The sequence below is a fragment of the Pan paniscus genome, chromosome 9 (assembly GCF_029289425.2).
Source record: "Pan paniscus chromosome 9, NHGRI_mPanPan1-v2.0_pri, whole genome shotgun sequence".
Taxonomy (NCBI): Eukaryota; Metazoa; Chordata; class Mammalia; order Primates; family Hominidae; genus Pan; species Pan paniscus.
The window spans coordinates 23,203,061-23,225,700 of record NC_073258.2 but is presented as its reverse complement, the minus strand read 5'-3'; the positions used below and the strand labels follow the sequence as shown (position 1 = coordinate 23,225,700).

At 36.4% G+C, this 22,640-nt stretch overlaps 1 protein-coding gene across 2 annotated transcripts in view; it reads right to left on the bottom strand.

Moving 5' to 3' along the window:
• Nucleotides 1-22,640, bottom strand: part of NELL1 (neural EGFL like 1) — a 903,683-nt gene that overhangs the window by 652,036 nt on the left and 229,007 nt on the right. For both annotated transcript variants that reach the window (XM_003830453.5, XM_003830454.6), the window contains exons 6-7: nucleotides 4,205-4,277; nucleotides 3,126-3,208 (exon numbers count right to left, since the gene is read on the bottom strand). In XM_003830453.5, the coding sequence (XP_003830501.3) occupies nucleotides 3,126-3,208; nucleotides 4,205-4,277 (156 nt within the window). The remainder of the gene's footprint in view (nucleotides 1-3,125; nucleotides 3,209-4,204; nucleotides 4,278-22,640) is intronic.

Here is a 22,640-nt window from a genome sequence, read left to right as displayed (position 1 = left end):
GAGTTACATTTTCGCCTCCACCAAGATGGCAGACTACATACCCTGAAGGACTTCACCAGCTGAACCAACTAAACTGCTGTATTCAATATATAAATAAAAACTTTTGAAAATTGTCATGGAGCTAATACAAAAGGAAGAAAGAAAGTCACAGAGGCCAAAACAAAGTGACTGCAGGGATCCCAGGAAATAAGTGAGCACCAAAGACAACAACATCCTGAAGATTTCTGATGCAATGTAGAGCCCCTGAGCTTCCACCCTGATGGTTGCACAGGGTATAGGGGGACAGAGTTGGGGAAAAGTATCTTCCCAAGATGGGTACCTTAAAGCAAACCCCTATATAAAGATTTGACCTAACATGTGATACCCTCAGTGTTAGAGTGAACAAAAAGGAGGAGGCTTGCTCAAGGCACAGAAAGAAAACTTTCATGTTCAGACCTTGGCACTAGCTAGAAGGAAAAAAAAATCTTCCTTGAAAATCCTTAAAGAATCCTTTCCTGAGACTTCACCTGGCCTTTCCTAGGTGTAGCAGTCTGATTCTGAGCAATCTGGTTTGAAAATACTTAAGTAAATAATGTCAAATAATTTTCACTATTTCCAAGGAAAACAAGCAGCTCATAGCCAAAAGCGTGCATTAAGAGACACTGTTCTTAAAAAAAAAAAAAAAATAACACAATAAAAAAGAGACCTTGCTCTTGCCATAACCTTCTTCTTTGAAAAGTTACTACAAGTTCTATGTTGACACATTTCATTCCAAGCAGGTATGATCTGAAAACTTTAGTTCAGCTCAATAAAATGATCAAACATTCATTTCTCTTTTCCTTTCTTTTTATTTGCTCTTTCTTGGTAATATCTCCATCCTCCTGCCAGTGGATGGTGAGGGTTAGAAAGAGTAATATTACTCCCTATTTATAGCTTTTATCTCTCTTCTTAACCCTCTCTTGTCAAACCATAAACTTTCTCAGCCATGATTCAACTTTCAGGATCTAACTACCTGAGTTTAGGTCCCAGCTCTGCCATCTACTCTCTTAGGAAAAGTTATCAGACCTTCCTGGACCTCAGTCATCTCATCTGTAAAGCAGACTAATAAATTAAAGCAAGCTCAAAGGATTGTGGTAAAGATTAAAGTGACAGGGGATATAAAAGCTTAAGCATTTTAACTAATACATAGTAAATGCTTGTATTACTGACTTTTCCATTTCTTTTAGATCAACGGTTGACAAACTAAGGCCAGTGGACCAAATCTGGCCCTCTACTTACTTTTGTATGTCCTATAAGCTAAGAATGGTTCTTATAGTTTTCAATAGTTATAATTTAAATTATTATACTTAAATGAACTAAGTCTACACATAATATCCTTGATTTTGCCTCTTGGCTTGCAAGGCCCAAAATTTACTAGCTGGTCCTTTACAGAAAAAGTTTGCCAACGCTTATTCTAGATGATCATAGATTTCAAATTACACAGCAAAGATGGAAGTACTCAGTTTTCAAATTGTAATTCTATATACTGTTCGGAAGGAACAGACCTAAAAATCTGCCAAAGTGCCAAAGGGAGGTTTAGAAGATGGATTAAAAAATTTGCTGTTTGCAACTGCCCACAATTAAACACCTACCTCACAAAGGCCCATTTTACACAATAATGTTTTGAGAATAGAGCTCTCTGGGGCTCCTAGATGATGTGTGGCTAAAAAGAGAAAAATGACATTCTCTGCAATGGGAAAGAATGAGAAAGCAAACGACGCCCTCGAAGCTGGAGAATGAAGAACCACAATCACCTGAGACAGAGTGGCATGTTTCTTGTTCCAAAAATTTGGTAGCATGCTAAAATATAATTAACAGTATTGAGATCAAGCTGCTCCAGACAATATGAAATAAAAGCCTCTCTACAACACAAGCTGGGAAGGTAAATAATCACCTGCATTTCACATTCCCACTATACTCTGAAGTGAAAAGCTAATGCTTCAGATCTCAGCCTCAGTCTCAATTGGTTTCTTAGAAAAGTTTTCCATCTCTCCTTTCCAGACAAAAAGGGGTTTGCCTTAGCCAAAAACCCAGTTTGAAATAGAAACATTGTCTTCAGCAGCACAATCCATGGGTCCAAACTATAGCCTTATCTTGCAAACACTTACCTACCCACCAATTTTTTTGCACATGCCATGGCTGATGGTAGGGAGCAGTCTTAGCTGCAGGTACAATAGGATTAATGTATCATTTTCACTGTTATTAAAATTCTTCTTTTTGCAGAGTATAATGTCTCTTAGGCCCAACCTAATTCTTTCTTCGCCCTAGGCTGGAACTCATGTCCACAACTGATTGGTACCATAACAACAGCATTAGCCATATTTTCTATATTTTCAGTGTCTTTTTCAACAAGGCTCAGGGCTTTTCATTATGAATATACACTTAACGAATATATATTAAAGCCCTTAGCTGTTTACACATTTGGCTCTGCCACTCAGTATGAACATATCTAGGGTAGAAAGTATGTCTTTTTCACTATTGCCTCTTTGTGCCTAACACAGTGCCCAGCAAACGGCAGGTCCTCAAAAGATGCTTGTTAAGTGGATGATGGAATGGAGAGGAGGAAAAGGTGCGGAATTATAAAACCGAAGGTGTTGAAAGGCAAACTTTGCCTCCTTTGCTATTTAACTCAGGACCAGCCTTGAAATAAATTATACATTAAAAATGTAATATAATGCCTTTTGACAGTAATCTGTTCCTAACAATAGCTATTTTGCCCCTTCCGATTATTGGCAATTATTCTTACATCCAAAATGCATTAGCTTATAAGAGCAGTGGCTCTGACCATAGATCATCTTACAGTGTTACTACTTTAATAGCCAATAGGCAAATTCCTTTTCCACTCCCACGGAATCTACAGTGATACATATTGCCTCTTGCTTCCAAACATTTTTCAAGTAAACATTATGATACAGCTTAATAGCATCAAAGACAGGAATGGTTATGTTTACTATTGGTAGTCCTATTTTGAGTAAGAATAAAACATTTTTGTAGTAACATATAGCAGATGCCGAGGCTAAAAATGTTTCCATTATAACATATCACTCCAAATTCCAGATAGGACAGAAAAAGAAATGAAACATCACAAATGAAATTTAGATACCTACTTTTGCAGTCATCTTGGCCAAAAGCTCTTGTAAATCCATTATTCCTTGCACCAGGCTTAAGAAATCACTGCAGGTTGGGCAAGCTCAATAAAGAAAATATAAAACATATATATTTATATTGTGCTAATATAAGAAATAAAATTTTAAAAAAGTAGATACGTGACTATGTAGAAGAGTTTTTGGGGTTTTTTTGGTTGACATTGCTTTGAAATTTGAGTGAAATCACAGAGGATTTCAGGTCTGGATCTTTTCCTATTTTAATAAGCAAAAAGAAAGGAACAGGAAAAAGGCATTGTTAACTAAAAAGAAAGGCAACATGACATTTTAAAGTTAAAATTAAACTCTCATTTTTATAGGGAGGTAACTTAAAAAATGTGAAGTATCATAGAAGAAGAAAAAGTAAACTCTCATCCAGGTCAAGAATCTTAAGGAATAGTTTTTAAAAATTTATATTAAACATATCTTTCTATATCCACCTATAGAACCTGCTAATGTAACCCTCTTCTTTTCAAATTTTAGTTCAATAAATGATATGGGTTGGCTGCATCCCCACTCAAATCTCATCTTGAATTGTAGCTCCCATAATTCCCACATGTGGGAGGGACCCAGTTGGAAATAATTGAATCATGAAGGCAGTTACTCCCATACTATTCTTATGGTAGTGAATAAGTCTCACAAGATCTGATGGTTTTATAAGGGGTTTCACCTTTCACTTGGCTCTCATTCTCTTTGGCTGCCACCATGTAAGATGTGACTTTGCTCGTGTTTTGCCTTCCACTATGATTGCGAGGCCTCCCCATCCATGTGGAACTGTGAGTCAATTAAACCTCTTTCCTTTATAAATTACCCAGTCTAGGGTATGTCTTTACCAGCAGTGAGAAAACGGATTAATACAATAAATGATACATTTTTTTTAAAGACACAGAATTATATAATGTAGATAATAAGTTCTCTGTCACTATCCCCAGAACCTCAGAAGTCAACACTGTAAACAATTTGGGTCTATCTTTCCAGATGTGTTTCTCTGATACAATCAACAAGTTATATAATATATCACAATGCTTTAAGTTGCTACTTACTGCGATTTAGATTTGGACACTGTGTTATATATCCATTCGGCATAAAGATGATCTTCCCATCTTGGATGATCCCCTTGATAATAGAAGAGACAGGTGGCAATCAAGATTACAGTCACCAGCTCAAATGTCCCCTATGCAATCACACACTCTTGGCAGGTCAGATTATTTTTCAACAAAATTGATTCATTCAAAGGGTGAGCTGGCCTTAGTACATACTGAACTACTCTAAAGCATCCTACTTTAGGAATCTCGAATTGTACATTTATGTGGAGAAAGCTCCAATTAGTTACCACTAGTTAATGCCAATTATAGATTATAACACCAAAGATACATCAGTAAAAAGCATTGATTCAATAAAAATTCTCCTTAATGCCCTAATCATCCTGGAATATTAAATATTGCTGATTTACAGGATTTTTTTAAAGTGGGAAGAAATATAATAGAAAGATATTATGCTAAAATTTTTCTACTGATTCATTTAGCGAAGGAAATAAAATTAGACATTGGGAAAATTCCATAACAATCCTTGCTCCTCAACTAATTGAGTAACATGAGTCTTTGTTGATGAGTCTTAAGAGTAAAAGGTGGTCTTTTAATTCTGTAATTCAGTCTGGAAGAATAGCTCAAGTTTAAGAAAGTCATCAGAGCTGTCATCTCTCAATGAAAATATTGACTTGACTTTTGAATTTTTCTAGTTGAATTTCAAGATTCTGTTGTTAGGGTTTTTTCTGATTTGATGGCAGAGATATTACAAAACAGATGGAAGATGTAGAAGCTGGTTCAGAATACTGAGCTTATTCTATAAATAAAATAGACTTAAGAGAGTGCTGCAAGTCTTTCAGAGGGAGTAACATTTAACATATATGTGCTCATTTTCTAAACAGCAGAAGGCAATCAGCAAATGCAGTTTTTGGCTTATTATTTCAAGAAAAAATATTAATTGGAAATATTAATAGAAATAACAGGATCACAGCACCTCTTCCACAGAATTATATGTTTATTAACCTCTTCCTCTTCAAGGATGATGCAGTGTTTGCGATTACGAGAGAAGACAGCCTCCCCAAGGAGAAGAAGTTTCTGCCACTGCTCCTCAATATTAATTCATAATCTCTTGCAGAGGAATACCAGGGAGCAATTAATGGAGCACAATCTAAATGAATTAACTTCTCTCTGGGATGAAATTACTCAGTCTTTCAAAGCAAATTAACTCTTTGAGAGGCTATCACACCTTCAAGCACATGTGGCAATTTGAGACGAGCATGGATTAGAAGTCAGGGAACCTGGTTTCAAGTTCTGGATCTGGATCTAGCTAACTGTACAGACTTAGGCAATAAGTTAGCCACCTTCTATGAGCCCCAGTTGCTTCATCTGGAAAAGAAGTGCTAGATGAAAAATCTAAAGATCCACCCAGCACTCATGTTCTAGGTCAATGAAACAGGCCTCCAAACTGAAATTGTCACATTTTAGACATCTATGCTTTCATTACTTTTCAAATAATAATAATAATAATAAAAGAATGTAAACAGACAAAACTATAGATTTCCATCTTATGGATTTCCTGGAACATGGAAAAATTCAGCGCTAAAACAGAGGCTCCTAGGCAAACCAGGACAGCTGGTTACCCTAGGCGATGCAGAATTGGTGGAAGTATACGTACAGAAAAGGATCGGATCCATACCTGTTCATCAGAAGACCCTAGATTATTTTTATTTTTATCATCCATGGAAAAGGGTACCCAGAATCCTGGAGCACATGTGTCATGGTGTTAAATACCTTTCCAAAACCAAATTGGAAACTCATTTTAAAATAATACCCCATCCCACTAATCCTAAAGCAAGAAAATACAGCACACAGCAGTTTTCCTTTTCAAGTGACCTTACTCATTTTAGTGACATTATGATTTACAAATCACCTGCCCTCACACCTTTCCTCTATGTGCATCTCTCCTTACTTCCCTGTCTTTCCACTTTTAATCTCTGGTACCTGTGTGTGTATGTTACATAGATCATTAGGTGAAGGTCAATGATGTTGACTTGAACAAAAAACAGAAATAAAAGCTGACAGCTTCCCAATGCTCATTAATACAAAAACCCAAAGCACTTGGTATTTTTTATAAGGAAAGGTCATAGAGGTGAGCCCACATACTGGCATGAAAATGTGTTCTTACCAAATGAATCAAGATGGGAATGTTAATTTATTTGAATAGTTGTAAGTCAATGCTGGATTAAAAGAAAAGTGGTGATACCCTACAGATACCACTTATAATCTAAAGATGTCTGAGTGCATGTGTGTGTATGCATGTGACTACACACATTTGTGTATATCCCAGCACCTTCCCCAGAATAAGAATCAGAAGGTCTGGCATTAAATTGCTATATGGACAATTTACTGCCAGGACATTTGCTGATAAAAGAAGCATTTGCTAAGCATGTAGTTTCCTTCATAAAACTACAAAAGGGATTTTATAATGCATAAAACTACAAAGGAGCTTAATCAGCCTTATTCCTCTCAAAAAAAAAAAATATATAAAAAAAAAAATATATATATATATATATATATATCATCTATGAGGATTTCCACAGATGAAAATGTGCCTTTCAGCACTACAACTTCTCCCAAAGGAGATAAGGGATAAAAAGACAAAATGTTTATTATTTCTCCTCATTTAACTCTAAATGTATCTACATTTAACTGAAAAATGCAACTCTATCTGGGCCTGTATTAGCTGACCTCATTTGATCTCCTTTTTTCAGACGTATGCTTTATTTCATATTATTCATTTTGGCAGTGTTTCTTAAACTTCAAGTTCCTGAGAATCACCTTGAGTATCTGCTTAATATTCAGATTCTTGTGTCAACCCAAAGGATCCTGTTTCAGTAGGATTGGAGTGGGCCCAGGAATATTCATTTTTTAAACAAAATCTCTTCCAGATGATTCTGATGAATGGTAAAAGGACCTCACATTGAAAAATTCTGCTCTATTGTCAACCATTTGCTACTTTTGGAGCAAGAGCGTTTACTCATTAAAAGTTCACAATGGTTAAAATTATTGCATCCAACTCATATATAAATAGAGTAAAATCTTACTGATTTGGAACTGAATAAAACCCAACAGAATTACTAGATTGTATTATAAACACCATGAATGCAAAGATAATAGATTTTCATCTTAGCATCCCCTGAAGTTCCTATTGTAGTAGATTTCACATAGTAAACACAATAAATATTCTAAAGCATCAAATTATTGAAAACTATGAATTATACAATACTGAACCACATAATTTTGAGCACAGTTAGGATCTGTGAAGATCATGTGGGGCATTAGTTTTTAATTTAGGGTATATATCAGAATTTTGGAAGAGGTTGAAAGAACAGTCATGACTATTTTGAAAACTGTCTGAGGTCATTTTGATACTTTCCATAAGAACTACTTATCTAGGGCCAGATTACCTGGTCATATGACCTATGAGAAATTTAAGGCTTTGATACTCTAAGTAGCTTTTCTAAAGGAAACCTTAATCCTAGGCTATATACTACAGGGCTACTAACTCTTGAAAACCAAAAATAAAGTTCTAAGGCCCCCAACCATCTGAATGAACCCCCTTCTCTCTGCCAAGGGCATTCCAGAGTTAACCCGGAAATCTAGTTTAGACCACGATGGAAAAGGAGTTGAACATGCTTCATTAAACCCCTCCAGCATTTACATCAACACAGACCTTAAGTCTAATGATACACATTTACAATATATTCTCCCTGAAGCCTGCTATTTAGAGGCTTCATCTGCATGATAAAAGCTTCTTCTCCACAACCCCTTATCAGAACCCAGACATTCCTTACTACTGATAACGCTTTCAACCAATAGCCGATCAGAAAAATTTTAAATCTACCTATGACCTGGAAGCTGCCACCCTTCTGGTTGTCCTACCCTTCCAGATCAAACCAATGTAAATCTTACATGTACTGATGGATGTATTATGTCTCCCTAAGATGTATAAAGCAAGGTATACATGAGGACCACCTTGGGCACATGTCCTCAGGACCTCCTGAAGTTGTGTCATGGGTGCATCCTTAACCTTGGCAAAATAAACTTTTCTAAATTGATTGATACTTGTTTATCATTAGCTAGAGACAGATCCAGACACTTTTCGATTAACACTCTAAAACCAGTGCTGGGTCACTACAATATGCTGTAGGTAAAAATATATAATTTAAGGGATCCCCTTAACATGAACCAACAACATGTTGCTACAAAGAGGTCTTGTTATCAAAATGAGATTTTATCTTAATTGCCTTAATAGATAGATACCAATCAAACATGCAAAACTATTTGTATTAGATAATAATAATTTGCTAAGACAGTTTTTCAGTGCTAGAAAACAGAAGTCTTTTTAGGTAGCCTAATATTCTTCCCCCCATCCCCCCGCCCCCCGTAATCTTATTTACACTATTAATTTGCTAAACAATCCCATTTTCTTATTGTTAGTGTAATGATGAACCTCAGCTGATCTGAGGCCCTAAAGTGCAGAGCCCAAAATTTAGAGCCTAAAGTGCAGGGCTCTAAATCCCTAAGGTGCAGAGCCCAAAATTAATAAGCTTACTATTTAGTACGGATGGACGGCAGAAAAATGGATTTTTTTTCCTTTTGTTTAATCCACCTGTTGCCACCCTGTACCTCCTGCTGTCAGCTCACTATGCACTGAAAAATAAATTTGCACCAGGTACATTGTATATTATGGATTTTTAATGTTTAGGGAACTAATGCTCATTATTTCTATTATTCCTAGAACGTTTCTCATTTTGCATTAAGAAATATAGAAAGATGCAATTAAAAAATTAGAAAATTATCCAATTAGGTCCCACTTGTGTATGGAATAACTAAGATTAAGCAAGCTCTTCTAAACATGCAGAGCTTTCTGATACAAACAAAAGCAGCTTCACCACCAAACAAATGCTAATTCTTTTTTAACGCTCTTATTTCCCTGCAGATCTCTGTTTACACTGAAGAAAATGGTTCTATTTTTTTGTATGCTAAAATACTGAAACAAATTGCTTTGAAAGAGAGAGGAAAAAGGGGTGGGAGAGTTTCCTGCTGGGCATGTAAATATATGGATGAAGATGTGTTCTGTTTATAAACTGGCAGCGACTCAAGCTTTGGAAACAGGCTAACAAAAAGTAGGACCTGTAAACTCACAGGGAGGGTTTTCAAAATGCAACCAATCATGTACTTCTGCCCTGAAGACGTTAATAAAATATTCCAGCATGCAAAACCGCCAAGAAAGACACTTGTCGACTTTCATTATGATCAATAAAAACTGTCAGCTCATTAGCATATCATTAGCTGTCCTGCTGTTTCCAAAGTCTTAATGCACAGAAATATTAATCTTCAAATGTGTAAGATTCCCCAGTTCTGTGACTTTGACTTTCTGCATGAAAGGAAAAATAAGAATTAAAATGGGAGGAATCCAATATAGCTTCTTTTTCAATGTGCCTATAAACATATGTTTACCATCTGTGGAATTATGGGAAGCAGCTGAGGTAAAAACAACAGCTGTGGAATTTTTAAAAAGTTGTAATCAATTTCACTTCCCAGTGACACCTCAGCTGTTAGAGGAGACAGTGATGTCCAGGTAAGGGAAAGGTTTCAGACCCAAGTTCACCAGACAGACACAGAGACAGAGAAACAAGACAGGAGAGCCTTGGCCTCTGTGAAAGGCTTTGGAATGAAGTCTCCCTGAGGCCTCAACTATTTAGAAACTGTCAGAACACTCAACCCATGAAGCATCCTTATAACTTATTTTGGTTCACCTCGGCTCATTTTTTTATTTTTCACCCTCTGAAATTGTAATAGCATAATCAGCTTAGAATGCATCAAAGGGAAATTGAGTGGGTAGTTAACCATCCTGATAATGAAAATCTATGACAATCAGAAGATTCAGATAAGCCTATCACTACTGGCCAGCTTTTCTCAAATGGATGCTGTTTTGAAGTGAAGAAATTCCCAGCTTGTGTTCTGTGTCTCAGACAGGAATTACCTAATGCTAGAGGTTTATGTACCAGGCACCAAGCAAGTGATTCCATCCTCTGCTATTTAATCAGCAGCACTTTTTTTTTGCACTATCCACAAGGATCCACCAGGGTCCAGAAATTAGGTTTGACAAGTGAGGAGCTTTTGCTTTTACTTTGCCTATAAAGGCAACATAATAATATTTAAAATAGAGAATAATGTTATTTTAACCTGAAAGCACATCACAAGCATTTTTAGTTCTGGAGCAATTCAGCAGATGTGGTTGTTGAATCCATGAGGCTGCATGTACAAGATAAATATTAAAAGCCTGGAGCTATGCTGACTCTCACCTGAGAAGTGGCTACCTCTTTTTCAGGGAGATTTTTGTAGTGTTGAATTGATCAAGAGGTAATTTCTGTAATGAGACACTGACATATTTCCCCTACCTCAGCCATTTCTTCTCATAAAAGGATGGCCAGAAGCACTGCCTGGCATCCAGGATTCTAAGAGAAGATGAGTTTTGAAAGCTGCCCCATGGAAAGTATCTTTGTAATGAGCCATTCCATGAGGCCACTCCTATTAGGAAGCAAGAAGAACCGCCTTGCTCTCTAGGAAGATGGACTGTGTGAAATTGCCATCGCCTTTTGATGTTTCCACTGGGATCACCTATTCTTTGAAGCTGGAAACCCAGAAAAAGACAAATTCTGTCTCCTGATGGTACTTGGTGTACCACATGTAAATATCATGTCTCCTTAATCAACACAGTGGTAACTGTGGAAACACAGGGTAAGCCCTTAATAAATATTTGTTGAATGAAGGAGCAAAGACTTTGAAATCATAAAGACCTGGGTCTAAATCCCATTTCCATCACTTCTGGGCTATATAAGGTTGGCAACTTACTTAATCTCTGAGTCCAATTGCCTGATCTACACAATGGGGATAAAAATCACTAACTTAGTAGGATTTCTCTGAAGGTGAAATGTAATTAACTGAGATACTATATGCAGGGCCAAAGTCTGTAACATAGGAAGTATTCAATAACTGTTGGTTCTGTCCTCTACATTCCCATAACCCACCTCTGCAGCAAAATGATTGTCCAAGTCTCTGAATGTTCTTTGTGTTATCTGTCTGTACCAGGTATTTGAGCTCAAGCACAAAGTTCTTTATATCTACAGAGAATCATACACTCATCAAGCTGGAATAGATAATAGGAAGAACTGTTCTCTCTCTCTTAATCATATCCTCATAACTAAAACAGAAATTCCTAAAAGACAGGAAGAGTGCCTTCATTTCTACAGTATACAGTTAAACATACAGGGAGCATTAAATGCCAAGAAATGCATTTTTATGTGCTTAAATACTAAAAAGGGATGAAGACATGTGTTACAAATGTACTATGTGCAAGTTGCTTTTAATACATATTCTTATATAATCTGCATTACCTTCAGGAAAGACATCTCTGGAACTTTACAAATAAGAAGATAAATTCATAACTGGTACATTCATTCATTAACAGTATATTGTCTGCCAGTTATGTACCTGGTACTTCTAAGCACTTGCTGAATGAGAGCTAGTTCTGACCCTGGTGAAGCTTACAATCTAGAAAGACCAATGATGAACAAATAAACACCCACATAAACTATACTTAGAAACTGCTACATAATTTGCAGAGTCCCTTGTTCAAAATTTACTAAACAATTGAAGAGGGCAACAGCAGAGCAGTAATCTAATCACAGGACCTTTCTAAGCACGGCCCCCCTGGGACTGCACAGGTTGATGGCCCATGAAGCCAGCCCTGCCTACACTCTCAAACTGTGGTGAGTGCGGGGCCGGAAATGGAGATGTTTCAGTTGGAAAGTATGTGATAGAATGATTGCAAATTGATTCCCCATTTGTACTCACACATTTTGAACAGTGACTTTGTACACCCTCACTTCAAGAGGGGGAGTCTGTTTCCCCATCCCTTAAGTCTGGGGCTAGTCTTGTGACTTGCTTTGATCAGTAAAGCACTGTGGAAGTGATGGTGTGCCAGTTCCCAGCCTAGGCCTCAAGGGTCTTGTGAACATCTACTCTACCTTGAAACATTGCCGAGCACCACGGGAACAAGCCCAGGCTGGCCTGTTAGATAATGAAAGACACATGGTCCAGTCGTCAACATTGCTCCAGCCAGGAGTTAATCACCACGGCACTGAGACTATCCCAGTTAAGTCAGCCTTTGGCCAACTCCACCAGCCAGCTACAGGCATATGAGTAAATCTAGAGGGGATCAACCAAGACCGATCCTTATCAACACAATTTTTGAGCAGACCTGTGAGCTTATTGACATAAGCCCCTGAGTTTTGGGGGTTTGTTGTGCAGCAATAGCTAACTGATACATGCAGTAATGGTGACGGAGCTGCAAAGAGAGGGTGCTCCAGGAAAATATCCTGCACATGTACCCTAGCACTTAAAATACAAATTATAATTAATTTAGAAAAATAAAGAAGACAACATTTCAAACAACCGAATGAAAACTGTCCTGGGCACAAGCAGGTGAAAAGGCCCTGTTACGTTCAAGGAACTATAAAAAGAGTAGTGTGGCTGAGGCATGGTGGGCAGAAGAGAAAATGGCATGAGAGAAGGTTGCAGAGGACAGCAAGGACCAGATCTTACGCTGGTTTGACATGCAATAGAGAGTCACTAAAAGAATTTAAGCAAGAGAGTAACTTCACTGGCTTCAAAAAGCAAAGCAACACAATTTCAAGAGCTATAATAAAGAGGTATGGTCAGGATTCAAACTCAGATCTCCATCCCTTGAAACCAAGATTCTTCTTCCCGGCCCTGGAGTTCTTGTTATGTTTCTGTCTAAAGCATGTCCCAGAACCAGCAGCATCACCATCACCTGGCAGCTTGTTAGAAATGAAAAGATTTGGGTCCCAACCTAGGTCCACTGAATCAGACTTTGGAAATAGGACCAAGCTACCTGTTTTGTTTTTTAAAAATTTTCCATTATAAACATTTTAAGTGCACAATTCAGTGGCATTAAATACATTCAGAGTGTTATGCAACCATCACCACTATTAATCAAACTTTTCTATTGCCTCAACAAAAACTCTGTAACCATTAAGCAATAACTCCCATAACTCCCGCCACCATCCCCTGTTAACCATTAATTTACTTTCTGTCTCAATAAATGTGTCTATTTTTGATATTTCATGTAAGTGGAATTATAGAATAGCTGTCCTTTTGTGCATGGTTCCTTCACATAGCATATGTTTTTAGGGCTCATCCACACTGTAGTACGTATCAGAACTTCATTCCTTTCTTACGGATGAATAATATCCCACTGGATGCATATACCAAGTTTTCTTTATCCATTCATACATGGGTAGACATTTGGCTTCATTCCATCTTTTGGGTATTTTGAATAAGGCTGCAGTGAACACTGACATACAAGTGGCTGTTTGAGTCCCTGTTTTCAATTCTCTTCCCTATAAACCAAGGAGAGGAATTGCTGGATTACATGTAATTCTGTGTTTAAATTTTTGAGGAACCAACAAACTGTTTTCCACAGCAGCTGCGTGATTTTATTTTTTAATTTTTTTAATCAAAATTTTAGTTTTATTTTCAATTTTATTTTTAAATTTTACTTTAAGTTCCGGGATACATGTGCAGAATGTGCAGGTTTGTTACATAGGTATACGTGTGCCATGGGGGCTTGATGTACTATTGACCTGTCCTCTAAATTCCCTCCCCTTGCCCCCACCCCGCAACAGGCCCCAGTGTGTGATGTTCCCCTCTCTGTGCCCATGTGTTCTCATTGTTCAACTCCCACTTATGAGTGAGAACATGTGGTGTTTGGTTTTCTCTTTCTGTGTTAGTTTGCTGAAGATGATGGCTTCCAGCTTCATCCATGTCCCTGCAAAGAACATGATCGTGTCCCTTTCTATGGCTGTGTAGTACTCCCTGGTGTATATGTACCACATTTTCTTTATCAAATAGTCTATCATTGTTGGGAATTTGGGTTAGTTCCATGTCTTTGCTATAGTGAATAGTGCTGTAATAAACATACGTGTGCATGTATCTTTTCAGCAGATTGACTTACATTCCTTTGGCTATATACCCAGCAATGGGATTCCTGGGTCAAATGCTATTTCTGGTTTTATATCTTTGAAGAATTGCCATACTGTCTTCCACAATGGTTGAACTAATTTACATTCCCACCAATAGCATAAAAATGTTTGTATTTCTCCGCAGCCTCACCAGGATCTATTGTTTCTTGCCTTTTTAATAATCGCCATTCTGACTGGCGTAAGATGGTATCTCATTATCATTTTGATTTGCATTTCTCTGATGATCAGTGATGTTTAACTTTTTTTCATATGTTTTTTGGCCGTGTAAATGTCTTCCTTTGAGAAGTGTCTGTTCATCTCTTTTGCCCACTTTGTGATGAAGTTTTTCTCATAAATATGTTTAAGTTCCTTGTAAATTCTGGATATTAGACTTTTGTCAGATAAGTAGATTGCAAAAATTTTCTCCCACTCTGTTGGATGCCTGTTCACTCTGATGATAGTTTCTTTTGCTGTGGAGAAGCTCTTTAGTTTAATTACATCCTATTTGTCAATTTTGGATTCTGTTCCAATTGCTTTTGGCATTTTCATCAAGCTACATGATTTTGTATTTCCATCAGCAATATACAAGAGTTCCAAATTTTCCACAACCTCACCAACACTTATTTTCCCCTTATTTTCTAATAGGATGGGAATTTTATTTAAAAATTATAACCGGTGGGGTATGAAGTGATATATTATTGGAGGTTTAATTTGAATTTTCCTAATGACTAAAGATGTTGAGTATCTTTTCATGTGCTTATTGGCCATTTGTATATCTTCTTTGGAGAAATGTGTATTCAGATCATTTGCCCATTTTTCAGTTGGGTTGTCATTTTGTTCAGTTATAGGAGTACTTTGTATACTCTGGACATTAAATTTTTATAAGATACATAATTTAAAAATATTTTCTTCTTTTTTTGGTTTTGTTTTCACATCCTTAATAATCTCTTTTGATGAAGAAATTTTTTTTTTTTTTTTGAGATGGAATCTCGCTCTGTCACCCAGGCTAGAGTACAGTGGCGCAATCTCGGCTCACTGCAAGCTTTGCCTCCCGGGTTCACGCCATTCTCCTGCCTCAGCCTCCCGAGCAGCTGGGACTACAAGCACCCACCACCATGCCCGACTAATTTTTTGTATTTTTCAGTAGAGACGGGGTTTCGCCGTGTTAGCCAGGATGGTCTCGATCTCCTGACCTCGTGACCTGCCCACCTTGGCCTCCCAAAGTGCTGGGATTACAGGTGTGAGCTACCATGCCTGGCTGATGAAGAAATTTTTTTAAATTTTGAAATCCAATTTATCTATTTTTTCTTTTGTTGGTCATGCTTTTTGTGACCAACAGAATCCATTGTAAAATGCAAGGCCATAAAGATTTACCTCTACTTTTCATTCTGAGATTTAATGGTTGTAGCTATTATATTTAGAATGTTAGTTGATTTTGAGATCATTTTTATATATGGTGTGAAGTAGGGGGTCTAACTTCTATACATAGAATCATGGCATCTGTGAGTAGAGATAGTTTTACTTCTTTTCCAATTTGAATGCATTTACTTATTTTTCTTGCCCATTTGCACTGGCTAGAAATTCCAGTACAGTGTTAAATAGCAATGGTGATATCTTTGCCTTCTTCCTGATCTTAAGAGGAAAACTTTGAGTCTTTCGCTACTGAGTATAATGCTAGCTCTGAGTTTTTTCATTAATGCCCTTTATTGCGTTAAGAAAGTTTCCATATGTTGCTCATTTTCTGAGTGTTTTTATCATGACAAGATATTGGATTTTGTCAGATGTGTTTTCTGTGTCAATTGAGATGATCCTGTGGGGGGTTTTTTTCCTTTATTCTATTAATGTGGCATATAATATTGATTTTTCTTATGTTAAACCATTCTCCTGGGATAAATCCCACTTGGGCATAGTGTATAATCGTTTTAATACACTGTTGGATTCAGTTCATTTGTATTTTGTTGAGAAATGTTGCATCTACATTCATAAGAGATACTGGTCTGTAATTTTCTTTGCTTATGATGTCCTTGTCTGGCTTTGGTATTATAGTAATTCTGACCTCATAGAATGAGTTAGGAAATGTTTCTCCACTTCAATTTTTTGGAAGAGTCTAAGAAGGATTGATGTTCATTCTTCTTTAAATGTTTGTTGCAATGCACCAGTGAAGCCATCTGGTCCCAGACTTTACTTGATTGAGAGATTTTTGTTACCAGTTCAAACACTTTACTTATTATAAGTCTCTTCAGATTTTCTAATTCTTCATGATCTAGTCTTCTTCATGATCCAGTCCTGGTTGGTTATGTGTTTCTAGGAATTTGTCCATTTCATCTAGGTTATCTAATTTGTTTTCATATAATTATTCATAGTCTTCTATTTTAATCCTTTTAATTTCTGTAAGGTCAGTAGTAATGACCCTACTTTAAATATGACAACCTATTGCCTTCTGGTCTCCATGGTTTCTGATGATAAATTGACTGCTAATCTCATGAAGAAGTCCTTGTATTTGACAGTCATGTCTTGCTTTCTGCTCTCAAGATTCTCTTTGTGTTTATCTTTTGATGGTTTTATCATAATGTGTCTCAGTGTGGATACCTTTGAGTTTATCTTACTCACAGTTTGCTTAACTTCTTGGATACATAGATTCATATAGTTCATCAAATGTTAAAAGTTTTAACCATTATTGTTCCAAATTTTCTTTCCAGTACTTTCTATCTTCTCCATCTGAGACACCCCTGGTGCATACATTAGTCTATTTGATAATGTCCTACAGATAGATCCCTCAGGCCTTGTTCATTTTTCTTCATTCATTTTTCTTTTTGCTCCACAGCCTTGTTAATTTCAATGATCTTATCTTTAAGTTCCATTACTCCTTCTTCTCACTGCTCAAATCTTCTCTTGCATCCCTCTAGTAAGTGTTTTATTCCAGTTGTACTTCTCAGCTGCACAGTATCTGTTTGGTTCCTTTTTATAAATTATATCTCTTCACTGATATTCTCATTTTGTTTATACATCATTTTCCTGACTTATTTCTTTATCCATGTTTTCATCTAGCTCTTTAAGCACATTAGAGACAGTTATTTTAAAGTCTGTACAGTAAGCTCAACATCTGTGCTTCCTCAGGAATGGTTTCTGTTCATTTATTTTGTTCCTTTGAATGACAATACTTTCCTCTTTCTTTGTTTGCCTGTGACTTTATTTGAACACTGAACATTTGGATGTTATAATGTATTAACACTGGAGAACAGATCTGCCCCTTTACTGGGGTTTGCTGAGTTTTGTTTTTCTTTGTTTTTGATTGTTGAATACTACAGTAGTCCATTTCTTTAGTGGCTTACCAAACTATTTTTGCAGAGACTGTATTTCTAGTCATGTGTAGTAACTGAAATCTCTGTTCCTAATCTTATGTTATAAAGTATTTTGGGCCAGGCAAGGTGGCTCACACCTGTAATCCCAACACTCTGATAGGCTGTGGAAAGAGGATTGCTGGAGGCCAGGAGTTTGAGACCTGCCTGGGCAACATAGTGAGACCTTGCCTCCGTGAAAAAAAAAAAAAAAATTAAAAATTAGCCAGGCATTGTCACAAGTGCCTGTAGTCCTAGCTCCTTAGGAAGCTAAAATGGGATGATTACATGAGCCCAGGAGGTCAAGGCTGCAGTGAGCCATGATCATATCATTGTCCTCCAGCTTGGGCAACAGAATGAGACCCTGTCTCAAAAGAAGAAAAAAGAAAAAAAGGAAAAAAATCTTAAAAAAAATATTTTGACAGGGATTTCCTTGAATGTCAGCAGCCAAAAACAAGAAAGAGAGACAGACTCCTCCAACCTTTGCAGATTTTCTCCGTGCTGGGACCCTCCTTCAACACTTAGCCAGACTTGCACTGATCCTAGGGATCAGCCCAAGATGAAAGCTTTGGGTGTTCTCAAGTCTTTTCTGACCTTACCTCTTGCCCTAGGCATGCATATGGCTTTCTAAACTCCTTGAACACACAGGTGATTTTGAATCTCCCAATTGTCCAAAGAAACTCTTTTTCCAGCATTTTCTCTTTGCTTTACATGATCTACTATATGTCTCAATCATACTCTTTGGCCCCAGGCAGCCACATGGTGTTTGTTAGATTTGAAATGTTTTCCTAAATTAACACATAATAATTGTACCCATGTATTGGGTACATTTGATATTTGGTACATGCATACAATATATAATGATCATATCAGGATAATTGGGATAACTATCACTTCAAACATTAGTTATTTATTCGTGTTGGGAACATTCCAAATCTTCTCTTGTAGCTATTTTGAAATATGCAATAAATCAATGCCTGCCACTTTCTTCTAGCATGGAAGAGTTGTGAGTTACAAGTACCTTTTATCAGTTCTTCACATAGTCCCAGATAGTTAGAATAGATATGCAAAATAATTTGTGAATAAGGTCTGCTCTGCTCACTCCACAACCAGAGACTGTTGTCCTACACTAGGAACATGGGCTGAAATCTTTCAAGACTGCCACTGGGTTATAAACAGTATGGTGCAAAAGGCAAGTAAACATGCCTCACAGCTTTCCTACTCCGTTAAGGTTGGCTTTTTCTTGATTCAGCATTCACTCAGTTGCTATAAACCTCTGACTATTTTCCTAAGTTCCAACAAAGTTGGTTCTGACGATTTCTGCTTGTTTTTCACTGTTTCTGTCGAGAAACAGCAGATTCAGGTTTTCTACTCTAACATTTTGTTGACATCCAGCTACTTGTGTTTTAACAAGCCTTCCAGGATATTTGTATGCAATGTAAAGTTAGAGAACCACTAATCTAAAAAGTCACTAATTAGAAGCTAATTACTGACCATATGTTAGATTTGTGGGCTCCTTATAGAGATAAGGCAAAACCATAATCTAGGCCATCAACACATATTTCCCGTATGTCAGTGCACTAAAATTTGAGCCTTCAAACTGAATAAATCAAAACCAAGAAGGTTGTGAAAAAAATGTGTCAGTTCTTAGACCGTACTGTTCAGATTCTCAATGAGGAGGTCTAAGTGTACACAATAATTTGATTTTTAAAGTCTTCTAATGTGATTTTAATGTCTTTTCAGGACTGAGAACCAGTCATTGCCCTTCATTACAGATCCAGGGCCCACAAGAAAAGGAGAGCTTCACCAGGAAGTAACTAGCTACAGAACAAGACACACCATTGCATTGAATGTGAGTTCAGTTTTAAACTGAGACACTTGGATGAATTTCTGTTCATTCTTGGAAACATGGCAAAATTATATACATATACATATATACACGCACACATATATACATATATTCACATATATATGTGGATTATCACCCTGAAAAATATGCCATTTTAAACATTTTGAATATTTATGACGTACAAAACAACATACAGCAAACACTTGAGAAATAAAATATCCTCAATATAGTTGAAGTCTTCTGGGTTCACAACCCTAATAAAACTCCCATTTCCTCCTCTCAGAAGTAAACTATTCTAAATTTAGTGTTTATCATTTCTATGCATTTTTCTTTGTATATATATGGATGTATCAATAAGCTGTATATTGAATTATCTTGCATTTTGAAATATATACATGATTTAATACTGTAATTTTATCCTTCTGCTAGCTTTTTCATTTAAAATTACTTTAGCAATTCATCAATTTTTGTTCAATTTCACTGATTTTTATGTTTCTATGTCTCTACTACAACGTATTTAAACATTCTCCTATTGATGGACAATTAGGTTTTTTCCAAGTTTTTGAAATTACCAAAACAAAACAAAAAAAACTCCTGTGATGATGCTTATACATATATACCTGGGTATATGACCAAGAGTTTCTTCAACGTTTATACCAAAGAGTTGGGCTCCTATGTCCAAATGTATGCACATTACAAGGATCCCCAAATTTCCCTCTCTATTGGTTCCACCAATTCAAGTTTCCAACACAATGGGTAAGAATCCATTGCTCAATGACTTCCCCTACACTTAGCATTGTCAGATGGTTTTTCACTTTTGCCAGGCTAATGGGTGAAGAAATGGTTTTTCATAATGGTTTTAATTTGCATTTCCAAGATAACTAGTGAACTTGAATTACTTTCAATATGTTCACTGGCTATTTATGTTTTCTACTTTGGAAAACCATCCTTCTATATCTTTTGCCTGACTTCCTATTGAGTTAAAAAAAAGCTTTCTTACTGATTTACAGCATTTCTTCAATGAATACTTTTTTTTTGCTAATTGTTGTCAAGATCTTCCTTGATGTATTGTCACAATTTTTAGAATTTTATGCAGTAAACCCATCAATATTTTCTTTAAGGACTTGTGCATTTTTTTATTTTATCTAAGAACTTCTCTATCCTGACTGAGATCGTGAAGATATGTTCTTATGTTGTCTTCTAAACCTTTCAACATTGAGCTTTCAGTTAGGTATTTAATTCAATTGTACTTGTAAGTGATTTTTATGTATGGGGTCCAGGTATATATTTGAAGCTTTTCCTTATACTGTACACAAAAATCAATTACATCACTCAATGTCTGTGTCTATAATATATATATAATGTTTTTAAATAACTGATTTTCCTAACCATGTATTGATGAATCCATCCTTTCCTCATTGGTCAGGAATGCCACATCAGTTATGTGTCAAGTTTCCAAGTTTCCACACATGATGAAAGGGTCATTTCTGGCCTCTCCATTCTGATCTCTTGGTTCATGTGCTGATTAATGTAGTGATATCACACTCTGTTGATTGCTATAACTTTACACTAAGCCTTCACATCTGGATGGCTAAGTCCCTTCCTTTTTCTCCCTCAGAAGATGTCTTAGTTATTCTTGGCCTCTGGTCTTCCCTAAAAATTTTAGCATCAGCTTGTCAGAGTCCATCAGGAAAAAAAAAAATCCTCTTGGGAACTGATTACAAGTTCATTGACCCTAGAGAGCAATGTGGAAGAAGCAGACTTTTTATTATTTTAAGCCTTCTTCTCCAAGAACATAGCGTACTTCTCCCCAGTTAGGTCTTCAGTGGTTTTTCATAAAATTTCATAATTTTCTTTATAGGTGTCATGTATATATTTTATTTGATTTGTTCCTAAGTATTTGATTCACCTTTTGATATTATAAATAAAATATTTAATTGCAGTTTTTGTTATTATTGCTGTTGCAGCTGCCACTGTGCTGCTTTTGCTCAGCAATGCAATTGATCTTATCTTTGGCTTTACATCTAGCACTCTTTCTGAACTCTCTTGCTAATTCTAATAATTTGGTGATCATTTTTTATGTATAGGCAATATATAAGTTAATAACTACTTTTTTTATTATAATCCTTAAGATTTTTACTTATTTTGCTGGTAAGAACCTCCAGTACAATGTTGAATAGAAACATTGATAGTAGTCATTCTTGTGTGGTTCCTGATTTTAACAGGAATTCTCTTAATATTTAAACCATAAGTATGATATTTGATGTATGTTTACTTCATGTACTTTTATCAATTTAATGAAGTTTCCTTCTATTTCTAGTTTGCTAAGAATTTTTAATGAGTCAGTATTGAATTTCTTCTAGTGCCTTTTCTGCCTCTTGAGAAGACCATTGGATTTTTTTCTACTTTTGTCTGTTCAATGTAGTCAATTTCATTAAGAAATTTTCTGAAGATAAAAACAAATTTTCACTATTGAAATAATCAACTTGTTCTCTCTCACACACCCAGACACACATGCATACATACACTCTGCTAATAAACAGTTTGCTAATAATATTTTGTTTCAATTTTTTATCTAATCTGTTCAAAAGTAAATTGGCTTAAGCAATTCCCTTCTCATACGGTCCTTGTCTAGTCTGCAAATCAAGGTGACACTATGCTCATAAAATTAGATGAGTGGTATTCTCATTTATTCTCCTCTCTGGAAGAGTTTATATAAGATTGGAATTATTTCCTTGGATGTGTGCTACAACTCCCCTGTAAAACTGTGTGAGCCTCGTGGTTATTTGGTGGAGGGACATGGTAGACTGCCAGAATGGTCCCAGTCCTTTGCTCCTCATTGTGTCCATACCTTGTGCAATGTGAATTTGTAGCATATCCCATCAAAAGGTCAAATCTATTTCCAGTACACTTGAATCTAAGCTGGGCTTGTAACTTGCTTTGGCCAATATAATGAAGCAAAGTAATCTAGTGCAAGTTTCAAGCCTAGGCCTCAAAAGGCCATGCACATTTCTGCTCTGACTCTTGAAACTTTATTCCATGATCATGTAAACTACTTTGGGCTAGACTTCTGGAAATCGAGAGGCCACATGAAGCAGAGATGAGCCATACCAGCTAAGGCCATTCAAGGCCTAGTACAACTAGGCCCCAGAAAC